Raw genomic sequence first — 22535 nt, 5'->3', positions numbered from 1 at the left:
TTCCAACCACCAGCCCCGCCTCCCACCACCGGCTCTGGCACAGACCGTATAAGTCTGCCCAGCACTATCCCCGCCTTCCAACCACCAGCCCCGCCTCCCACCACCGGCTCTGGCACAGACCGTATAAGTCTGCCCAGCACTATCCCCGCCTTCCAACCACCAGCCCCGCCTCCCAACCACCGGCTCTGGCACAGACCGTATAAGTCTGCCCAGCACTAGCCCCGCCTCCCAACCACCAGCCCCACCTCCCAACCACCGGCTCTGGCACAGACCGTATAAGTCTGCCCAGCACTATCCCTGACTCCCACCACCGGCTCTGGCACAGACCGTATAAGTCTGCCCAGCGCTATCCCTGCCTCCCAACCTCCAGTCTCGCCTCCCACCACCGGCTCTGGCACAGACCGTATACGTCTGCCCAGCACTATCCCTGCCCTTTATGTCAGCTTCAGGTATTATGGACATTCTGAACAATGCAGTAAACATATGAAAGGAGTAGTGGTTAGGACAGTGAACGAAGGGATCCGGGTTCAAGTCCCACTTTAGCAGTTTTTTTAAACAGAAAAATACAGAAAAATATTTACTGTACCTAAATATGTAAGCCACCTGCAAGCCTGAAGGCTATTGAAGTGATGTACGTTAAGGTACAGTAAGTATTTTTCAACGCCTGGAGGGATCACAATTACAAAAAAAAGAGTTACAGTGGGGTTTGAACTTGTGTCCCTTCCTTGGTTTACAATCCACGACTAACCAAGGACAGCTGAGAGAGAATAAACCCAAGGGTGCAGGTGCTATGATGGGAAATGAAGGAATGAATGAAACGGCGGAAATATTAATTTAAAAAAAAAAAGAAAGAGGAAGGAAGACCAGACAACAGAAAAGAGAATGGGAGAAAAGGAATCACGAGAACAGATGGACAATTTATGCAATTGAGCATCTGATCCTTAATTCTGCACATTTCAGCTGCTGTCACAGCGTGTTCCGTCAATGGCCTTAATTTCATCACCAATTGTCGGTTTCGTGCTTGCTCAGATTTCTGTTATTAAGTTCATTGTGCACATTAGATGCTAGAAGTACATCCCACATTTCAGTAGGAAACGTCGGCAGGGCTTCCTGGCGCTGCGCTGCTGGGTCTCGGCGGAACCGTACACTCCGGGGCTCAGAGATGCATGAGTCTGAAGTCCTGATGAAATATTTACAGTGAAAGCTGCACTGCCCTGCTGCAGCAGAGTGTCAATTACACTTCGTGTAACCTGGTCGGTGCTGAGAGGGCAGGTGAGTCCTAACCGTGAGCAGGTGCAGTGGGGGGGAATTGTTCTGCAGGAGGGCCCCCCTGCCATACTATGCCCAGCAGAGAGTGGATCTGCCACTGTTTCTGCTTCTGCCACTGTGACTGCCTCTTCCTGTGCAGAATGTCTTGTAGGTGATGGGCATTTTCTTACCTCTGAAGCTTTTAGTTTCTAACAATTCATTTTCTTCCAGGGAATGCTGGGCTTTTTTTTTTTTTTTTTGGTACTGCTTTTATTTTAAGGTTAAGGCTTCTATTGTCGTGCGATGCTCCAGCAGTCGGATCAGTCCTGGAGAAATCGGGAATCTTAGCTTTTCTTCACCTTTCTCTAGTCAAAACCATTTGAAGGAAAAAGAAAATGGAAAAAAAAAAACCTGTAGCACGGGAATAGATTGATGGCAAAGCAGGAAATCATAACCTGTATCTTTCAAAATATCTTATCCTTTCACATATATACATTTATACTTATATTTAGAAACCATGTGGTACTTATCTGTATTAGGTTTTGATCAGTAGTGCTAAATTTAAAGATTATTTGGTTAAGCCTCCTTTCCAGACTAAATCCATGAAGGAAATGTTGTACGTACCTTTCTTTCAGGCTGACGTTTGTATTCATGTTGTTTTTTGATAATTTACCAGTTTGGTGTTTTGGAGTATGTAGACTGCTTGTGGCAAGCAGATATTGCATATGCAGTATTTTATGGTATATCTTTTACACACTGAACATATTCTGGGCTGGAGAATATGTGAAACTGATGGGATTGTCTCTTTGAGGGTTGTTTATTTACACAGTGTTTCTAGGGCTGGGGAGTTTAAGGCTAGCTTTTATTAGAGCTGTGTTCAGACCAAGTATACAGTAGCTAAATTTAATATGTAGATTACAAATTTATAATGCGTGTGTGTGTGTGTTTGACCACTTTATGTATAATTTACAGACGAATTTGTAGATATTTAAACACTAGAATGTTATTCTAAAGTAATATAGTCAGTTCACCTTTAGTCTATTTATCCACAAAGAAATCCTTGACTACTTTGAGATCAGGATGCATATTTCGTCTGTGGGTAACATATGTGTTATATATTTTGAACTGATGGTATCCCTCCTTTGCTTTGAAAGATAAGTGCACCCGGTAGCACTTACACTTCCTGCCATGGAAAACAAAAATGCTATGATGAAACAGATGTTGCAAAAGGAAAGAAGAATTCCAACGAAGGCATGTCCTTGCTCCTAATGATTTTTTTTTAACAAAGCAAGTTTAAGATAAACTTGTAAGGGCTTGCATACTTCTCTTGAATATTTAAATCTGTCATGTGGTTAGGGTGGTGGACTTTGGTCCTGGGGAACTGAGGACCTGAGTTCGATTCCTGGCACAGGCAGCTCCTTGTGACTCTGGGCAAGACACTTAACCCTCCATTGCCTGCGGCATTGAGCCTGCCATGAGTGGGAAAGTGCGGGATACAAAATGTAACAAAAATAAAATAAATGCCTTTGGGATGTCTTCCTAAAGAAGGCACTAAGACAATCTATTGAGAGGGTCTTTTACAAAAACGCAGTAGCGTTTTTGGTGCACTCTAAACGCTAGTGATGCCCATAGGAATATATGGGTGTCTCTACTGTTTAGCGCATGGTTATTTTTAGCGCGCACTAAAAAGGCTAGCGCACCTTTGTAAAAGGCCCACTGAGGTACTTTGAGCATACACATCTGAAAGACATTCAGGAGTACATTTTGGAAAACGTAGGTGCTGTTGGCTCGTATAATTTGGTGAGTAGCAGTTTGAGAAAGGGTGCTACATACAGATGGCAGCATGTAGGTTTTTAAAAATACAGAAAGGAGGTGTGTTCTAGGAGTTCCCCACAGTCTTTGTGTATTCTATATTGCAGGTCTGTCTCAGGAACCTTCTCCAATGTGGTTGCCACCTGTTCCAGTATGTGCATAACTCCTAACTAACTTCGGGACCAAGGGCTTGGAAGAGTGCATTTATTTATTTGTTGGGTTTTAGTAACCGCCTTTATGAAAAAAATTCACCTAAGGATTTACTTGGATTTAGCTTGTATGCTTTCAGAAGTAGCTCAAGGCAAGTTATATTCAGATAGAATAGGTATTTTTCTGTCCCTGGAGGGCTTACGATCTGAGGCAACGGAGGGTTAAATAACTTGCCCAAGATCACAAGGAGCTGCAGTGGGATTTGAACTGGGATTCCCCGATTCTTACTCACTGATCTAGCCACTGAGGAGGAAAATGTGCTCACCTCTCTGATATTGAAAAACCACTTCTCTTGGGACAACGTTTGACCTTTGGAGGTGTCTCCCTTATTCAGTACATGTATGTATACGTGGTGGCACATACATGTACAAAATGGTACATAGAACATAAGAATAGCCATACTGGGTCAGACCAATGGTCCATCCAGCCCAGTATCCTGTTTCCAACAGTGGCCAAGCCAGGTCACAAGTACCTGGCAGAAACCCAAATCATGGTAAAACTCCATGCTACCAATCCCAGGGCAAGCAGTTGCTTCCCTATGTATGTGTCAGAACAGACTATGGACTTTTCCTCCAGGAACTTGTCCAAACCTTTTTTTAAACCCAGATACTATTATAGAGATCTCCCCTCCTCTCCACCGGGAGGGGTGGTGAGGAGGGGAGATCTCTATAATAGAGTTGGTATTTCATTGATGTTATTTTGTTTATAACCTAATAAAGAGTTCTTAAAATTAAAAAAAAAGAAAGATAAAGTTCAAGAAAATTACAAAAGACTGCAGTGGGGTTCAAACCAGTGTCTTCTGATTCTTTGTCCTAGATTCTCAGCTGGCTGCTCTAACCTGTAACATAGTAACATAGTAGATGACGGCAGAAAAAGACCTGCATGGTCCATCCAGTCTGCCCAACAAGATAAATTCATATGTGTATACCTTACCTTGATTTGTACCTGTCTTTTTCAGGGCACAGACCGTATAAGTCTGCCCAGCAGGATTCCCCGCCTCCCAACCACCAGTCCCGCCTCCCATCACCGGCTCTGGTACAAACCGTATAAGTCTGCCCTCCACTATCCTCGCCTGCCAACCACCAACCCCTCTTCCCCTCACCTGCTCTGCCACCCAATTTCGGCTAAGCTTCTGAGGATCCATTCCTTCTGCACAGGATTCTTTTATGTATATCCCACGCATGTTTGAATTCCGTTACCGTTTTCATCTCCACCACCTCCCCGCGGGAGGGCATTCCAAGCATCCACCACCCTCTCTGTGAAAAAAATACTTCCTGACATCTTTCCTGAGTCTGCCCCCCTCCAATCTCATTTCATGTCCTCTCGTTCTACCGCCTACCCATCTCCAGAAAAGATTTGTTTGCGGATTAATACCTTTCATGTCTCCGTGGCCATTTTATAATCTGGATGTTCCTCTGGTGTCACAAACATGTCCATGTCCCTTGGTTTGCCTCATTCATAGTTTCGATGTGTCAGATTGTAAAATGGATGCTCATTTTAGAACAGGCTATATATGTCAGTAGATCCTGTTTTAAAATACATAAGAAATGGATGACCTTGTAAGACATACTGACTTGGACTTCCATATTCTGAGATGGACATCATTTCTCAAAACTGCTTCAATATCTATCTACAGGATATACCAATTTTAGCTGCCTACACAATTTTGTATTTCTAGCCCCCCCCCCCCCCCCCAGTGGAAGAGTTGCCCAATAACCAATGCAGCAGGCTTTAATCCCAGCATCCTGGGTTTGATTCCCACTACAGCTCCCTAGGTATGTCAGGCATGTCACTTGGCCCTTCATTGCCTCCAATACAAAACTTGGATTGCAAGCTCTCTAGGGACAGAGAAAGTGCCTGTTTATCATGTGTGCTTGTTCTCTGCCTTGAACTTGATGGTTAAGTGAATTATAAATGCATAAATTAAATAAATTAACATGGTTGCTATATAATCAGAGACATAGTTAGAGCTCTGTATAGAGTGAATGGATTATTCGGTACAGAATGTTGAATGGGTTTTTTGCTTTGAGGTCCATATAGAGAAATGTTTTGAGATGAATAGTCGCTGTTTGGGTGGAGTGGAGTAGGGAATCATTTCCCACAGAACTGTGTTCATAGAGAGCAAAGTATCCCCCCCTCCCCATGAACACATGACAAAAAAACTAAAAGCCTTTGTAAATGAAATGGTTTTTTTTTTTTTTTTGAAAAGTGGTGAGAGACTGGGCATTTGAGGGTAAATTTATAAAAGTCTTTTTCATGCATAAACAGCTTTTATAAAATACTGACTGGATTCTGTGTACATCCCTTGACAAAAAGATATCACCTTTGCTGGTAGGTGTGTCCAAGGTTGTGGTCTAGGTGGAGCATGAGTGGAGTATGCAAATGCATGCATTGCTTATCAAATACTTTAATCAATGCATGCACTTGTAAATATTTGCATGTAAAGTTCACATCTTCTTCTCCCTAACAAATGTAATTGTCTGCACCTGAATGTGACTCATCTTGAGCTATTACTGAAAAAGGTGTGAACAAAATCCACATAAATAAATGTCTGCCAATTACACTAGTATTTTATGAAATCACAGGTACCAAAAATAATGTCACTTAGCAGTGCATCTTCGGCTACTAAAACTCCGAAGTGAAATGAGGTGAAAGGTTGAGTGACGCATGCAGCCACCGGAAGCCCTTGCCAAGCTGCGCTGCAACATTAAACCTGGATTTGTGAGGTTATCATGGAGGCTACGGAGTTTTAGTAGCCGAAGATGCACTGCTAAGTGACATTCTTTTTGGTTGGAAGAAAGAGATAAACTGTTTGTATGGGACTGGGGTACATGTGGAAGATACAAAGATATACTGTATTCCTGGGTTTACAGCAGTGTTTTGGTCTGTAGCTATATATGATGTACCTTATAAGTGGAGAGACTGGGTTGAATGACGCAGTGAAAGGCTGGTATGAGTGAGTTCGGGTGTCCGTATAGGGTTGTGAAAGTATATTTATTGTTAAACATTGTCATTGTTATTCAAAATAAAGTGTTTAAAAGAAGTGAGGAGTACGGACAGTGGATTGACCATATTAAACAGCCAAGTTTTTACGGCAGATATAAATTTCTCAAAAGACAATTCTGTTCTAATTTCCTTGGGATTGAATTCCATATAGAAGGTGCAGCAAAAAAAGAAAGCTCTGTGTCGTGACTCGTATTGATTCTAGAATTACCTGCCTAGGACCAGGGAGAACTAGACGATAGTTGTTAAGTGAGCGAAGAGTATGAACTGGTGAGTAAGGAATAGTAAATGTAGAAAGGTAGTAAGGAAGACCAAGATGGAAAGTCTCAAACGTTAGAATAAGGAGTTTGAATATGGTCCTTTGCTCAATAGGGAGCCAGCGATAAGATTTAAGTAAAGGAGAAGAGCGATCAGACCTATGTACGTTATATAATAGTCGATTGGCAGTATTCTTTAAGGATTGTAGCATTTTCAGTAGGTAGCAAGGTCATTATTTTGAGAACATGTCACATTATCTTCAGCAGGGCTTTCCAAGTCTGTCCTGGTGACCCCAACCGCAATGAATATGCATGAGGTATATCTGCATACACTATGTACAGCCGCAATGGATGCAGACTTGCGCACCCCCCCCCCCCCCGGGTGCAGCAAGGCGCGACCCCCCCCCTCTGCGGCGCACCCCCTCTCCGGAGCGAACCCCCCCCCCCCAGACCGCATTCTTACCTGCGGGAGGGCCGATCCGCCCCGAGTGCACGTCACTCGGAGCTGCGTCAGCCCCGCTGGTTCCCTGCTCTCTCTGCCCCGGAACAGGAAGTAACCTGTTCCGGGGCAGAGGGAGCAGCGAACCAGCGGGGCCAGCACCCCCCGAGCGCGTGCACCCGGGGCGGACCGCCCCTCCCGCCACCCCCTTCCTACGCCACTGTGTGGTAGCACATTTGTTAAATTGTAATGCTATGATATCTATTTTGAGAGGGCTCAGTCTGATACTAATATGTGATATTAAAGTGCTCTTCACACCCTGTCCTCAAGGGCTACCAACAGGATAGGTTTTCAGGATATCCCCTAGTGAATATGCACAAGAGAGATTTGCATACAAAGGAGATAGTATATATGCAGATCTTCCTCATGCATATTCATTAGGAATATTCTGAAAAACTGATCGGTTGGTCGTCCTGAAGGACTGGATGAAACCTACTGAATTAATTGCTCATAGTTTTATGTGTATTAGTTTAAGGATGTCCCTCATTCTGTCTTCAAAGATTGGCAATATGTTGTTATACCTTAGAATTGTAGAGAATGTTACCGTAAGAGAGAAAATGTATTGCTATTTATCCATCTTTTATTTCCTAAAAATACAGTATAAACTCGTTGGAAAGCTGCCCCTTAAAAATATTTCCTAGTTCTGAAACACTGTAATTATGAAATATTGTGAAAAGGGGGAGCGGAGGAAACGGAGAACTTCCTGTTTCTTTAACTTGAGAGTGGAAGTAACAAGATATTGCTCGTTCCCAGGCATGAACAGAGGCAAGGATAGGTATTTAGTCCAAGGGGGACAACTTTCAAATGCATATGGAAAGTCTGTGTTTAACTTTCTACATGCAGACTTTAAACTAATTCTCAAAGGGGAAAAAAATCCTGTTGCAAATTGCCTCAGAAAACTGTGTCCTGTTTATGTGGGTACTTTCTCCATGTAAACTTACAAACATGTTTTTAGCAATCCATAAGTATGCATGTAAGTGCACTCTCCACTACAGTCATGCCCCCAGGAGCATTCTCCTCCTCCTTCCTCCCCTCCCACAATAAGCACAAACCAGTCAATATATGGATATGCGTTGGGCAGTTTTCAAAAGCTTCATTTCTGCAAATAGAACTCTTTATTATGCAGAAATGCCTTTGAAAATTGCCATTAGTATAAGCTGTTTGGCTTGGGCAGAGAGTTTGACATTGTGAAGGAGTGTGACAATAATGTGACACCTTGTAAAATTGATAAATAATTTGCAAACAGACAAAGTTAAATTTGGCTGGGAATTTTTCAGAGAAACTTACCAAATATTGATGTGAAAATCCCTTAATTTGGTGTAATTTGGTGATATCCTAGTGGAGTGGAGGAGTGGCCTAGTGGTTAGAGCACCAGTCTTGAAATCCAGAGGTGGTTGGTTCAAATCCCACTACTGCTTGTTGTGATCTTGAGCAAGTCACTTAACACTTCATTACCTCAGGTACAAGCTTAGATTGTGAGCCCACCTGGGACAGAGAGACATCCAGTGTACCTTGAAAAAGGTGTGAACAAAATCCAAATCTAATATAATAAAACGCACCGTGAACATTCTGAAGACAACGTTCTGAAGCCACTCAAACACTCCCTGGCTGTAGGGTTCGTGGATTTGTGGTGTGAAGCCAGCCAGCCATCTCTGCCCTGCCCTCACCTCATGATGTTGAGGGCGGAAAAATTTTTTTTTTTAAACGGATCGCACCCACGCACGCGGTTCCGGCAGCGCAGCGTCATGGAAGGAGGCGGCACTCCCGACATCTCTAGCCTTCCCTTCGCTGTGTTCCGCCTTCTTCTGACGTCAAGGATGACGTCAGAAGAAGGCGGAACACAGCGAAGGGAAGGCTAGACGTCGGGAGCGCCGCCTCCTTCCCTGACGCTGCGCTGCCGGAACCGCCACAGAGGTAAATTAAAAAAAAAAAAAAAAAAAGGGATGTTGGGGGGAGAGAAGAGGGTGGGCAGTAAAGTTGAACAATGGGAGCGGGAGGGCAGGGGAGAAACGACAGCATGGATGCGAAGGGGGGGGGCATGGATGCGAAGGGGGGGGAGAAGAGGGCGGGCCAGGCTGGGATATGGGAGAGAGAGGAGCATGGATGCGAGGGGGGTCATGGAAGGGAGAGAGGGGACTTGCTGGAAAAGGATGAATGGAGGCGGCAGGGGACAGAAGAGCATGGATGGGCATGGATTGGGAGGGCAAGGCTAAGGGAGAGAGGGGAATTGCTGGAAAGGGATGAATGGAGGGGGCAGGGGACAGAGGAGCATGGATGGGCATGGATTGAGAGGGCAGGGCTCAGGGAGAGAGGGGAATTGCTGGATAGGGATGAATGGAGGGGACAGATGGGCATGGATGGATATGGATTGCAGGACAGGGCTCAGGGAGAGAAGGGAATTGCTGGATAGGGATGAATGGAGGGGGCAGGTGACAGAGGAGCATGGATGGGCATGGATTGGGAGGGCAGGGCTCAGGGAGAGAGGGGAATTGCTGGATAGGGATGAATGGAGGGGACAGATGGGCATGGATGGATATGGATTGCAGGGCAGGGCTCAGGGAGAGAGGGGAATTGCTGGATAGGGATGAATGGAGGGGGCAGGTGACAGAGGAGCATGGATGGGCATGGATTGAGAGGGCAGGGCTCAGGGAGAGAGGGGAATTGCTGGATAGGGATGAATGGAGGGGACAGATGGGCATGGATGGATATGGATTGCAGGGAAGGGCTCAGGGAGAGAAGGGAATTGCTGGATAGGGATGAATGGAGGGGGCAGGTGAAAGAGGAGCATGGATGGGCATGGATTGGGAGGGCAGGGCTCAGGGAGAGAGGGGAATTGCTGGATAGGGATGAATGGAGGGGACAGATGGGCATGGATGGATATGGATTGCAGGGCAGGGCTCAGGGAGAGAGGGGAATTGCTGGATAGGGATGAATGGAGGGGGCAGGTGACAGAGGAGCATGGATGGGCATGGATTGAGAGGGCAGGGCTCAGGGAGAGAGGGGAATTGCTGGAAAAGGATGAATGGAGGGGGCAGGGGACAGATGGGCATGGATTGGGAGGGCAGGACTCACACTCTCTCTCTCATATACAATGTCTTTCTGACTCACACTCTCACACACTCTGTCTCACACTGTATCACATTCACTCTCTATGTGCCACACAGTCACTCACACACTCGCTTGGTCTCATACACTCACTCTCTCAGAGAATCTGTGTCTCACACACACTCTCTCTCTCACACACACACACACACTCTCTCTCTCACACTGTGTCTCACATACACACTTGCACACACTCTCATTCTCACACACTCTCTCACAAACACACTCACACCCAGACTCACTCTCTCTCTCACACACACACACTCACACTTTCACTCTGTCTCTCACACAGTCACTCTCACACACACTCTCCCAAACATACACACTCCGAGGAAAACCTTGCTAGCGCCCGTTTCATTTGTGTCAGAAACGGGCCTTTTTTTTACTAGTAAATAAATAATCCTACTAGTGTGCATTAAATATACTGTCTTTTTTTAAAGGAAATCATGTTTCTTTGAACTTCCTTCAGCTCATTTTTCTGAGCTAGGCCATGGTTGCGTCTCGGGCTTATTTTCTGAACCCACAGAAAAGATATGGTGGCTGTCGGGACACTTGGCTCGATTGTATTGTGAAGCTTTTACTCCCCTTGGAATTTCACAGAACGGAAGCTCTTGACATTATCTTTTGTATGTCTATGTGTTTAACCTAGGTCCAGCTACCCAGCGCCAGGTTCAGAATATTCAGAATGGACCCTCTCCAGATGAAATGGAAGTACAGAGAAGGTAAGGAACATCATCACTGTGAAGGAACTGGTAGGTGTCCAGTTGTTCTGCATGATACAAGAGAGTTTGTGTGTTTCTAACTGCATCTTGATGCATTGCTTAACTTGTGTGTTCCGTTAAGCAGTAGGAATCTGTAGAATGTGGCAAGTTTTGGAGCTCCAGAAACATTCCTGTGAATTTTTAAGGCATTGCAGTCAAGTATAAAGGAATGTTTTTGGAACAATCTGGCAAATGGCTGTGGAGGATTAGCCTAGTGGTTAGTGCAGCAGACTTTGATCCTGGGGAACTGGGTGTGATTCCCACTGCAGCTCCTTGTGACTGTGGGCAAGTCACTTAACCCTCCATTGCCCCAGGTACAAAATAAGTACCTGTATATATGTAAACCACTTTGAATGTAGTTGCAAAATACCACAGAAAGGCAGTATATCAAGTCCCATTTCCCTTTCCCTTTTCTTCATGATATACTTGCACTCTGACTGTGGTGGCTTTATTCTAGGTATTGGTCTTCATGAACAGAGAGCCTTGTATACAGCCAACCATTACCTAAGCAGATCTGTAATGTATTTCTGTCATGTGCTTGCTCTTGGGTTGGCTGGTCTTCCACCAGTCTGGCATTGAATCCATTATCTTTTACTTTATCAATTGCTTGTTATAATTTTAGTTGTGGTTTGTGGTTCTGTGTTGGATTCTTCACAGTTGCTGCAAACTTTCTCTTAGTAACAGAACTTTCAGTGGAAATGACTTCAATCATTTGTCATTCATCTTTAGCACAGAATGAATTAAGTATCAAATATAATCCAAGAAAAACCTAAAGCTGAAAATGATGCTGATAACACATTCGGGGTATGATAAGGTGGAATATCTCTTTGTAACTTTGCAGATTCAGCCTCTCAGGAGAGACTTTTAGCCTACCCTGGTTTCTGATGTACTCTGTTACCTGTGGTGCTGATTGGAAATAAATAAGCAAGGCTACAAATACCCAAAAGACTTTTGTAAGAATCTGTGTCCCGTCAAATACCAGTGAGGAATGTACCAAACAAAAGAGACAAGAGCTGTCCAGCCTTGTACTCTAATAGATTCCTTTATTTGAATCCAACAGGTCGGAATAACATAACATAAAATTTATGTTGCTATCCTGAACTGTTGGATTCAAATAAAGGAATCTTTTGCAGTACAAGGCTGGGCGGCTCTTGCCTCTTTTGTTTGGTACATTCCTCACTATTGTGCGTCTTGGAAGACTCTATGAGGACTCTTTATATAAGAATAGCCATACTGGGTCAGACCAACAGTGGCTAATCCAGGTCACAAGTACCTGGCAGAAACCCAATTAGTAGCAACATTCCATGCTACCAATCCCAGGGCAAGCAGTGTTTTCCCCTATGTCCATCTCAATAACAGACTATGGACTTTTCCTCCAGGAACTTGTCCAAACCTTTTTTTCAACTCAGTTATGTGTTCCGTCACATCCCTGTATATCTGCCGTGCTTTATCCGTGATTAAAAAAATATGAACCAGTCAGTAGGAAGAGAAGAGCGACTTAAGTAAAGAAATTCTTAAACGAACAGAGGATTGCACAGACTTTTTTTTTTCTTTTTTTTAACAGGGGAAAGTTGTTCTGTTACACTGAGAATACCACACTTTAAATCCAGACTAAAAGAGAAAGTTGTTTGAGTTTTACAGTCTAACTACGAAAAGTAGATTTGCATTCATCTGTTGCGTACTACACTCTGCTTAGAGATGTTTATGAAAAGCAGAATATCGAATTTGAAAGTCAAGTGACATAAAGTCTGATTGTATGATTATTTTAGGGAAATGATGGAGCAGCAGCAGCGCCAGGAGTCACTGGAACGGAGAACCTCTACCACAGGCAAGTGTTGAAGCGTTTAACCTTTAATGTAACACCAAAGTCTTCATGTCCATGATTGTGTCACCACATAATTAGCCGGTTTTGCAGAGAACTGATAGTTTTAGGGGGTTGTAGCCTTCCGCCCTCATTCTGCTTTTAAGCGATCGCTACTCGCTTTAGCTGCACTGTCACTGCTCAGAGGAAAGGCATCAAAAGGTGATAACAGGGCGTTTTTGGTTGGCTTCTAATTTGTTTTTGATTGATTTTTTTTTTTTCAAATTGATTAACACTGATGTATTCCATAGAAAGGTTTTAGTGAGAGGACAATCCTTTATTAAAATGAGCGGGTACAGTCAGGAGCCTTTTTATCAAACACTGCCTCTGTACTTTTGATTTTAAAAGAAAAGTATAATAGAAATCCAACTGGTATAGTCTTTTAAAGAAGAATATACCAGGGATGATCAGTCATTCTGCTTGTAATGCTGAAAATGTGCCACCAGGGAGCTTAAAGAGAACGGTGGCAGGAATGTCTGACCCTGGTCCTTGAGAGCCAATGACCTGTCTGTGTTTCGGGATATCTCTAATGCATATGACCGTCCAAACAATTTTGTTGATTCTGTTATTTGATTTTATGTGTCAACATTTTTATTGATGATTCCACCTGGTAACACATCCATTAGAGTACATACACAACAAATTGTAAAGCTATCGTTCTTATGTACATTAATCTTAAGTTGCTATCATCAGTTTTTGTTTTTGTAACAGTACCCTCTCTTATCCCCCCTTCCCCCTTACTACCTTCACTTTTGCCATGTACACTGAAAGAAACAATAGTCGGCATGTTACATCAAACTCAAACCGTAATTCCAATAGTAACACCTTACATTATTCCGTGATTGAACCCCTTGTTACTATTATTCCCCCCTCCCCTCCCACTCATCCCCTCCCCCCTATCTTTTTAAATACTCCATGCTCATTCGTAATCCTTTCATGGTCTAGTCATAGTCATCCTCTTCATTTTCCTATATTTAATGTGTTGGTAAAAGTTCACTGCCTTACTGGTGCTTCTTAAAGCTCTATATACCATTATCCTCTCTGTCTATTGTATTCCTTGTCCAGACTCCCCCCCCCCCCCTATTATTTGATTTTAATAACCTTATCTAAATAATTAATTATACATTTAAATGTTAAGGTTCTCAGTACATCCCCATATTGCCCCACTAACAAATTATGGTTTCAGATTAAAATCATCGCACCAATAGCGCCAAAATTCTTACTCTTAATGAAACTCTATAGTATGTAGAGAAAATATATAAAAGATCACTTATCCCAGACTGATGTGCTATTGGGGGTCGTGCATTTTTAAATTGTAATCCCAGCTGAAATTTCTTCAATCGTCACCCTTGTGATAGCATGGGTCCTTCGATAGCGACTTAAGGTGTAAAACTTCAAAGAAACATTTACTGATAGTGACTGAGTTTGGGATTACTCTTGGAGTTGGAATTAAAGAAAACTTTTGCTCAAAGATAAATTCATCTTGGAATATTAGTAAACATTCGCTATCGAAGGATCCGTGCTGTCACAAGGGTGAAGCTGATTGAAGAAATTGCAGCTGGGAGTATAATTTAAAAATACACAACACCAAAAGTGCATCAGTCTGAGATAAGTGATCTTTTATATATTTTTTTCTACATACTATAGAGTGTCATTAAGAGTAAGAATTTTGGCACTATTGGTGTGATGATTTTCATCTGAAACCGTAATTTCCCAGTGGATCGATATGGGGATGTACTGAGCTTCTTAATACTTAAATGTATAGTTAATTATTTAGATAAGGTTATAAAAATCAAATAATAGAATCAACAAAATTGTTTGGACATTGAAATTGTACTTTGCTATATAAAAGTGGATTAGCCCAATTATAGATTTTAATGCTTATGAATGAGAGAGATTTGCATACAATTAAGGCAGTGTGCATGCAAACTTCTCATGCATTTTAGGGATAGTCTGAACAGCTGACCAGTATGTATCCCTTAATGACTGGAGTTGGACATCTTCTTGGTCAGATATTTCATCAAAAATTAAAAAAAAAAACTGGATGATTATTTGGTAAATCCCAAGATAAGATGGTGACCTAAGAATTCTTAACATAAGAATAGTCATACTGGGTCAGACCAATGGTCCATCTAGCCCAGCATCCTGCTTCCAGCAGTGGAGAAACCCAATTAGTAGCAACATTCCATGCTACCAATCCCAGTGCAAACAGTGGCTTCCCCCATATCCATCTCAATAACAGAGATAGACTTTTCCTCCAGGAACTTGTTCAAACGTTTTTTTTTAAACCCAGATACACTATCTGCTGTTACCACATTCTGTGGCAGCAAGTTCCACGGCTTAACTATTCCTTGAGTGAAAAAAAAATTTCCTCCTATTTGTTTTAAAAGTATTTCCGTGTAATTTCATTGAGTGTCCCCTGGTCTTTGTCCTTTTTGAAAGAGTAAAAAATCGATTCTCTTGTACCCATGCTACACCACTCAAGATTTTGTAGACCTCAATCATATCCCCCCCTCAGCCGTCTCTTTTCCAAGCCATAGAGGTACATGAGTTTTGACACCACATAGGCCCAATTTCCCACTGACCAGCGTGGGGGTCCTCTGATTCCTTTCTACTAATGTGGCACCACTTCCTCCATTTCACGGTTTGAACTTCCTGGTCCCATGTGAATATGGAGTCTTGCATGGTTCTCAGCATCAGGCAGCTAGAAGAATGCTATATGATTAGAAGGGAATCTGAGATCCTCCTACCCCTCTCCCATCCAATGTTCCTTCTAAACGGAGCGGGAGTCCTCTAACCGCATTCTGGCCAGTGGGGGGGGAGGGGGCTTCAATATTGTGTTTTTAATCACTAGGAACAGAACAGTGGGGGGGGGGGGGGGCTTCAATATTGTGTTTTTAATCACTATGAACAGAAAGGTTCCCTGGAATCCTGCAGAGATTGCTTGTCCCTCGCTATTATAAGTACATAAGTAATGCCATACTGGGAAAAGACCAAGGGTCCATCGAGCCCAGCATCCTGTCCACGACAGCGGCCAATCCAGGCCAAGGGCACCTGGCAAGCTTCCCAAACGTACAGACATTCTATACATGTTATTCCTGGAATTTTGGAGTTTTCCAAGTCCGTTTAGTAGCGGTTTATGGACTTGTCCCTTAGGAAACCGTCCAACCCCTTTTTAAACTCTGCTAAGCTAACCGCCTTCACCACTTTCTCCGGCAACGAATTCCAGAGTTTAATTACACGTTGGGTGAAGAAAAATTTTCTCCGATTTGTTTTAAATTTACTACACTGTAGTTTCATCGCATGCCCCCTAGTCCTAGTATTTTTGGAAAGCGTGAACAGACGCTTCACATCCGCCTGTTCCACTCCACTCATTATTTTATATACCTCTATCATGTCTCCCCTCAGCCGTCTCTTCTCCAAGCTGTATAGCCCTAGCCTCCTTAGTCTTTCTTCATAGGGAAGTCGTCCCATCCCCGCTATCATTTTAGTCGCCCTTCGCTGCACCTTTTCCAATTCTACTATATCTTTCTTGAGATGCGGCGACCAGAATTGAACACAATACTCAAGGTGCGGTCGCACCATGGAGCGATACAACGGCATTATAACATCCTCACACCTGTTTTCCATACCTTTCCTGATAATACCCAACATTCTATTCGCTTTCTTAGCCGCAGCAGCACACTGAGCAGAAGGTTTCAGTGTGTTATCAACGACGACACCCAGATCCCTTTCTTGGTCCGTAACTCCTAACGTGGAACCTTGCATGACGTAGCTATAATTCGGGTTCTTTTTTCCCACATGCATCACCTTGCACTTGCTCACATTAAACATCATCTGCCATTTAGCCGCCCAGTCTCCCAGTCTCGTAATGTCCTCTTGTAATTTTTCACAATCCTGTCGCGATTTAACGACTTTGAATAACTTTGTGTCATCAGAAAATTTAATTACCTCGCTAGTTACTCCCATCTCTAAATCATTTATAAATATATTAAAAAGCAGCGGTCCTAGCACGGACCCCTGAGGAACCCCACTAACTACCCTTCTCCATTGTGAATACTGCCCATTTAACCCCACTCTCTGTTTCCTATCCTTCAACCAGTTTTTAATCCACAATAGGACATTTCCTCCTATCCCATGACCCTCCAATATCCTCTGTAGCCTTTCATGAGGTACCTTGTCAAACGCCTTTTGAAAATCCAGATACACAATATCAACCGACTCCCCTTTGTCCACATGTTTGTTCACTCCTTCAAAGAATTGAAGTAAATTGGTCAGGCAAGATTTCCCCACACAAAAGCCATGCTGACTTGGTCTCAGTAATCCATGTCCTCGGATGTGCTCTGTAATTTTGTTTTTGATAATAGCCTCTACCATTTTCCTCGGCACCGACGTCAGACTCACCGGTCTATAATTTCCCGGATCTCCCCTGGAGCCTTTTTTAAAAATGGGCGTTACATTGGCCACCCTCCAATCTTCCGGTACCACGCTCGATTTTAAGGATAAGTTGCATATCACTAGCAGTAGCTCCGCAAGCTCGTTTTTCAGTTCTATCAGTACTCTAGGATGAATACCATCCGGTCCAGGAGATTTGCTACTTTTCAGTTTGCCGAACTGCCCCATTACGTCCTCCAGGTTTACCGTGAAGTCAGTAAGTTTCTCCGACTCGTCCGCTTGAAATACCATTTCCGACACCGGTATCCCACCCAAATCTTCCTCGGTGAAGACCAAAGCAAAGAATTCATTCAGTCTCTCTGCTACGTCTTTGTCTTCCTTGATCGCCCCTTTTACCCCTCGGTCATCCAGCGGCCCAACCGATTCTTTTGCCAGCTTCCTGCTTTTAATATACCGAAAAAAATTTTTACTATGTTTTTTTTGCCTGTAATGCTATCTTTTTTTCATACTCCCTCTTGGCCTTCTTAATCTGCGCCTTGCATTTGCTTTGACACTCCTTATGCTGTTTCTTGTTATTTTCAGACGGTTCCTTCTTCCATTTTCTGAAGGCGTTTCTTTTAGCCCTAATAGCTTCCTTCACCTCACTTTTCAACCAGGCCGGGTGTCTTTTGGACTTCCGTCTTTCTTTTCTAATTCGCGGAATATGTATGGCCTGGGCCTCCAGGATGGTATTTTTGAACAGCGTCCATGCCTGTTGTACAGTTTTTACTCTCTCAGTTGCCCCCCTAAGTTTTTTTTTTACCGTTCTTCTCATTTTATCATAGTCTCCTTTTTTAAAGTTAAACGCTAACGTATTTGACTTTCTGTGTACAGTTACTTCAAGGTTGATGTCAAAACTGATCATATTATGGTCACTGTTATCAAGCGGCCCCAGTACCATAACGTCCCTCACCAGATCATGCGCTCCACTAAGGACCAAGTCTAGAATTTTTCCTTCTCTTGTCGGCTCCTGCACCAGTTGCTCCATAAAGCTGTCCTTGATTTCATCAAGGAATTGTATCTCTGTAGCGTGTCCCGATGTTACATTTACCCAGTCTATATTTGGATAATTGAAGTCACCCATTATTATCACATTGCCCATTTTGTTTGCGTCTCTGATTTCTTTTATCATTTCTGTGTCTACCTGCTCATCCTGGCGAGGTGGACGATAGTACACTCCTATCACCATTTTTTTCCCTTTTATACATGGAATTTCAACCCACAGTGATTCAAAGGTGTGATTTGTGTCCTGCTGAGTTTGTAATCTATCTGAGTCAAGGCTCTCTTTAATATACAATGCTACCCCTCCACCAGTCCGGTCTACCCTATCATTACGATATACTTTGTACCCCGGTATGACAGTGTCCCACTGGTTATCCTCCTTCCACCAGGTCTCAGTAATGCCTATTATATCCAATTTTTCATTTAGTGCAATATATTCCAACTCTCCCATCTTATTTCTTAGACTCCTAGCATTTGCATATAGACATTTCAGAGTATGTTTGTTGTTCTTATTTGCATGATGCTTAGTACCTGACACTATTGATTTGACATCTTTTGTCTGGTCTTTAGTTGTACTTAAGGGCACCTGGCCTACCACAGTCTGTTGTGCAACCTCACTATCCAGAAACCCTATCTTCCCTGTTTGTGAGGTATCTTTGCAAGATACCTTTTCCCGAACCATGCGCTTTTGAGCGACTGTCGGCCTTCCCCCCATTTCTAGTTTAAAAGCTGCTGTATCTCCTTTTTAAATGCCGATGCCAGCAGCCTGGTCCCACCCTGGTTATAAATATGATATTGAAACAGCATCTCTCATTGGCAGGACTGTAAGGGGAGGACACCTGCTCAGCCTAGAGAAAATATTGCTTGTATCTCTGCAGGTAGCAGAAGGATTGTACATGTCCCTTCTTGAAAGTTCAACTCTACATCAGGGGCTGACAATGTGTTTTGGAAAAGCATTAAAAAAACACAATATCCCCTTGTTGGCCCTATCTCCTTACAAATTGTTACCTGGGAGGTCCTTGATGTCCGTGCCTACCTGTCTGGTACACCACGTGCTCACCATACTGGCAATGTGAGCATTTTTAAAACTCACGAGCCCGCTATGGCGGTATTATGTATTGTGACTTCAGTGCAGCCAGCCCTCCCGTTCTGGAGACGTTTGCAGTGCCAGCATGGTGGAGCAAAAAATATGCCAGGCATTGTGTCGAGTGTTGCCAACCTGTGGGCCTTGTCACCTTTTTGTGTTAGTCCTTCAAAATGTATCATAACCTATTAAGATTCCAATTGCCTCCAGGGGCAACATGTTCACAAGAGCAGAACTTTGGACCACAATCCCAGGGGCGCAGTCTCTGGGAAAATTCCCCTGAAAGCAGAGCCCATTATCTGTAAATAACGGTTAAGAGCACTATAAAAACTTCACTAAAAAAATTTTTTTAATGTAAAAAAGATTAGGACCCAGAGCTTGTCATTATATCTTTCCTAAACATACTTTTCGCATTTGTCCACAATTTTTGGAAGGCTTTCCTTTTCCACTTTAAAACTCTTTTCCAAAAATAAACCTTAACTACACGATCTTAAAATGTTAAATAAAGTGAAATCTCAAAAGTACAGAAAAATATTCAGACCCTCAGCCGCCACAGAAAGATAAGTGAATGATTTATATGTGTAACCCGGGTCTCACCTGCTCGCTAGCTCTGGCCCTGGGCCACAAAACAGATCTTAGTTCAGTTTAGTTCAGTTTCCCATTCAGGGCCAATCTCCCTTCACTCATCAATTCCAGGCACACATGCAGTTAAGCTTGGGAGTAGGTCTGTGCTCCGGAATAACGATCCAGGAGTTTGGGAGGTCAGATTCTCTTACCAGTTCTGGGTTCCACTCAGCTCTTCAGCCCAGGAACCACAGGGCACTCCAAAGATTTAATAACAGAACTCAACTTTTATTTGACAAACTGCTGCAACAAGCTGGCTTTAATTTTAACCTCCTCTCCAGTACAGTCACTTGGTGAACTCCAGAGCAACCTCAGCTTCCAGCTTCTACCTTTGCCACTATCCTCCTCAGGTGTATCTACAGAGGAATTCTCATTCAGGGCTATTTACATATATACAGCTTCTCCTGTCCTGTCCATGCCCGTCCTGTAGAGAGATTTTATCCCCAAAGGCTGTACTCCTCTTCTTAACACTGATTTACTTTAGTGGGCTTAGACCCCCCCCCCCTTCGATCTGACCCTCCTCCAGCTGTGACCCCAACTTTGGTCCACCCTGGTTCTGGGACGAGCTCTCCCTGACTCCGGTCCCCTGCACACTGTCTCCCGGATGCCACTTGTTAGAGCTGCAACCTGCCTCTCACAGCCAGTAGATCTGTCCAGTTTTTAGGACTCCCCTCTCTCTCTTCTCCTCCTCCTGGTCAATGGCTGGCAACCAAAGACCCCCCCCCCCCCTTACAGGGCATAACTTTAGCTTTATCTCTTTCCAAACTCCCCCCCCCCCCCCCCCCCCCCCGTCACTCTTCAGCACTAGGACACTATCAGGCTCATTTTCGAAAGAGATGGACGTCCGTCTTTCGACATAAATCGGAACATGGACATCCATCTCCCTGGGACGTCCAAATCGGTATAATCGAAACCCAGTTTTGGACGTCTCCAACTGCAGTCCGTCAGAAGGATGTCCAAACCTCAAGGGGGCGTGCCAGGGGTGTGTTCAAGGCGGGACTTGGGTGCTCCTAAGACATGGACGTCTTTCAGCGATACTGGAATAAAACAAAGTCTAAAACTTAGACATTTTGAGCTAGACCTGTTTTTATAATGAATAGCTGCAGTGGACCACTAGGCTACTCCTCTACTCCACACAAGAGGTGCCACAAATGACCACTGGAGGGACTCAGGGATCACCTCCTCTTACTCCCCCAAATCACAAAACATTTTTCCAAACAGCACTTTGAAAAGGAAAAGATTGATTTTTTTTTTTTTTGTAGAAAATGACCTTTCCTGTTCTGATTTTGGACGTTTTACAAAAAACATCCAAATTCAGACTTAGATGTCATATCCAAAAATGCCCCTAGTGCATTTGACTTGCCCAAAGTCAAAAGGAGCAGCAGTGGGAATTGAATCCATGTTGCCAGGATCAAGGCCCGCTGCACTACCCATTAAGCCACTCCTCCTCTGTTTTGGATGTTTTGCATTTGGACATTTCTTGTTCGAAAATGGACCAAAAACAAGGGCGTCCAAATCACAGGACGTCCTTGGTATTTTCGAAATGAAAGATGGACATCCATCTTTTTTCAAAAATGACCTTCTCCCCGCCTCTGAATTTGGATGTCTTCGTAAAACGTCCAAATTCCAACTTAGACGTTTCTTTCGAAAATGCCCCTCCAATTCTCTGTATTTTGTTTCAAAACTACTCCCCGTAGTTTATAGAATCACGCTAACCGCATGGTTTTACAGTACCAATTTTTGAGGTACCATATATAGAATTTTCTCCTTAGTGCATCTACATTACCACTCGCTAACTGGTTAACGCATGGATAACACAGGAGCCCTTATCGCCTACGAAATAGGCAGCAGTAAGTGCTGCTGCGGTATTTTTAAAAAATGGCCTGCATGCTAATGGCAACATTGCTGCATGGCCAGAAATGAAAATAACAGAAAAAAGGTATTTTTTTACAGCTGCAATAAAAATGCCTATAGTGCGCAGGAAAGATCCACGTAAGGACGCACTAAGATCCACAACGTAGTAAAAGGACCGCTAAAAGATGTCACCACACCATCACACGCTAACATGTATTAATGTGCGCTGTTTACCTCAAGTTCCATTTTACTCAATGAGGTCTATTTACTGATAAAGGGGGAGAGCCAATAAATGGCGCCTACAAAAATCTGCGCGGAACACATTTCCGCCTAAGCATATTCTACAAGATTTATGCACGGTACATAGAATACGCATAGTTGATATCCCAGCACTTAAAACTATGCGCCTCTATTTATACCAGTGGAAACATGGCGCACTGTAAATCCCTACACGTAGATTTACGCGGACCGGGCCGTATTCTATAACAACGCACGTAAATTTTAGAACACCCATGCCCATTTCCCCGCCATTAACCATGCCCCTTTTGTACTGCACACATTAGTTGTTAGGCGCAGTTCATTGCAGAATGCGCTTAGCAAGTTGTGCGCGTAAATTCTGATTATTGCCAATTAGTGCTCATTATTGCTTGTTAAGTGCTGTTAAAAGCGCTGATTGGCTTGTTAAGCCAATTAAGTTACGCACATAGTTACAGAATACACTTGAATTTTGGCATGGATCTCTAGGCGCGCTACATAGAATCTGGCATAAAGTGCGCTAGTTAAT

At 43.4% G+C, this 22535-nt stretch overlaps 1 protein-coding gene across 2 annotated transcripts in view; it reads left to right on the top strand.

Moving 5' to 3' along the window:
• The window catches only part of EVL (Enah/Vasp-like), a 226589-nt gene that overhangs the window by 147965 nt on the left and 56089 nt on the right, over nt 1–22535 (top strand). For both annotated transcript variants that reach the window (XM_030214620.1, XM_030214621.1), the window contains exons 4-5: nt 10781–10853; nt 12662–12720. In XM_030214620.1, the coding sequence (XP_030070480.1) occupies nt 10781–10853; nt 12662–12720 (132 nt within the window). The remainder of the gene's footprint in view (nt 1–10780; nt 10854–12661; nt 12721–22535) is intronic.

This window comes from Microcaecilia unicolor, chromosome 9, assembly GCF_901765095.1.
Source record: "Microcaecilia unicolor chromosome 9, aMicUni1.1, whole genome shotgun sequence".
NCBI classification, from domain to species: Eukaryota; Metazoa; Chordata; class Amphibia; order Gymnophiona; family Siphonopidae; genus Microcaecilia; species Microcaecilia unicolor.
This window is presented reverse-complemented; position numbering and strand designations above follow the sequence as displayed.